The sequence below is a fragment of the Opisthorchis viverrini genome (assembly GCF_000715545.1).
Source record: "Opisthorchis viverrini unplaced genomic scaffold opera_v5_18, whole genome shotgun sequence".
Classification (NCBI taxonomy): domain Eukaryota; kingdom Metazoa; phylum Platyhelminthes; class Trematoda; order Opisthorchiida; family Opisthorchiidae; genus Opisthorchis; species Opisthorchis viverrini.
This window is the reverse complement of record NW_008751674.1, coordinates 3,205,159-3,206,840: the sequence shown is the minus strand read 5'-3', so window position 1 is coordinate 3,206,840 and position 1,682 is coordinate 3,205,159. Positions and strand designations below refer to the sequence as shown.

Genomic DNA, 1,682 nt, shown 5'->3' with positions numbered 1-1,682 from the left:
TTATGCTTGGTTTCAAATTGGCCAAAGTGTGCACTTCTTCTCCAGCCTCATCAGAGCCTTTTTTACTGTCTGGTGTTTCCAATTTGCCGAGTCATCCAAGAAAATCAAAAAGATTAATGTCATTTCTGCACACAAAAACATTTCGTCTTCACATATCTTTGCCTATGCTCTAATTTGATGAGCTGGATACCCGAACTGCGCCCGTCTGTATTTCATACTACACAATCACAAGTCTCATTTAAACAAAGTCGCTATTAGGTCATATATTGATGGTTCTCACTCACTAAGAGCTAATGAAAGCAGTTATCAAAATATCTGGTGTACCTTGTCTTACTTGGCGTCGTTCTGATGGGGCAAGCAGACTGTACAAATGATTGACATCTTTCAGTTCCCGCTATTCCAAAGGCCGTTCGAGTGACAAATGCAGTGGAACCTCGCGCTGTGGACGTCATATGGCAATACGAAAGTCTTTGCAATGCTCATATGTTTCGCGTCGACTTGCATACAGAAGACGGACTATCCTTCAGAACACTCGAATCAAGAGGTCGTCGCAGGAGGATCACCGACCTCCCGACTTGTGTCACTATGTATGCAAGTGTGCGTGGACGCAATGAATTTGGCTTCGGTACGCAAAAGGATTCGTTAGACTTCGTCATACAATCAGGTAGCTTTGCAATGCCAACTATCTTTTACTTTACTGCCTAATTTCAAAGTACAGAAGCATCTTCGTTGATCCAACTTAAATTGTTCTGAGCGCAAAGCATTGGCTTCTAAACTGAAGAGCCTTGAGTGTGTGGCCCTAAGTAGTGAAAGTGCCGGCTAATTCTGTAGTGCGGATCATCATAGATTTGGAGCTCATTCGAAGGTGTACGTCCCTGTCATTGCACAGCATACAATTTAGCGCTTCAATGAAGCCACAAATTTTAAAACAATAAGCAACGGTTCTTTAGACGAAATATGAAAGGTCAACCAAGAACCTATAAGTCTGACACCGTCGGCTAAGTCGTCACCCAAGTACCACAAAACTACCTCAGTAACTCAAGTAGTTCACAAAAGAAACGTTTATCATTTATACCTATGCAAAACGACCAGTAGATATAGACGTACTCAATACTTTGGTAACATGAAACGGTAACAACTACCGAGGTTCGTCACATTCGAGCAATTCCGATTCGTCGGCCGCAGAACTTTCGGCACACGCAGAAAGCAGTCACAAATTCTAATTCAACGCTCTCATAGATCACGCTTCTTCACGATTGGTATCTGCCACAGAAGTGCCCATAAGTCTCGGCGAATAAAGAAATTAACCAAAGACATGTTTACTCCGTGATTACAAGGCCAGCGTCGATACGCGAAGGTATTGCAGCGATGTTCAAATAGTATGAATGCCCGATCAACGAGGTTACATAAGCCACATTAAATTAGGTGTGCACAAATAACGCCTCCAAATTCTGCAAATAAGCAAATAAAAAAAACCTGCGAAGATCAAGTTAAAATGAGATGTCAAAGATTTCCAGAGTATTTACTCACCGAAAAATATCATAAAAACATAAAGAGAAATTCACGAAGAAAAAAGACGAAGACGCCTAGAAATGAAACTGAGAATATGGGGACAAACCCTCAAAAAAAATGAAGTCAGATATTAGGACGCAGCTAAACGGGTGAGAGTTTTGTCACACATT

The 1,682-nt window shown here is 41.4% G+C and overlaps 1 protein-coding gene across 1 annotated transcript in view; it reads left to right on the top strand.

Moving 5' to 3' along the window:
• Positions 1-1,629: 1,629 nt before the first annotated feature.
• T265_01711 (hypothetical protein) overlaps positions 1,630-1,682 on the top strand; it is a gene marked incomplete at both ends in the record, with an annotated part of 14,777 nt that continues 14,724 nt past the window's right edge. The window contains one exon of the mRNA XM_009165777.1: positions 1,630-1,661. Within this exon, the coding sequence (XP_009164041.1) occupies positions 1,630-1,661 (32 nt within the window). The remainder of the gene's footprint in view (positions 1,662-1,682) is intronic.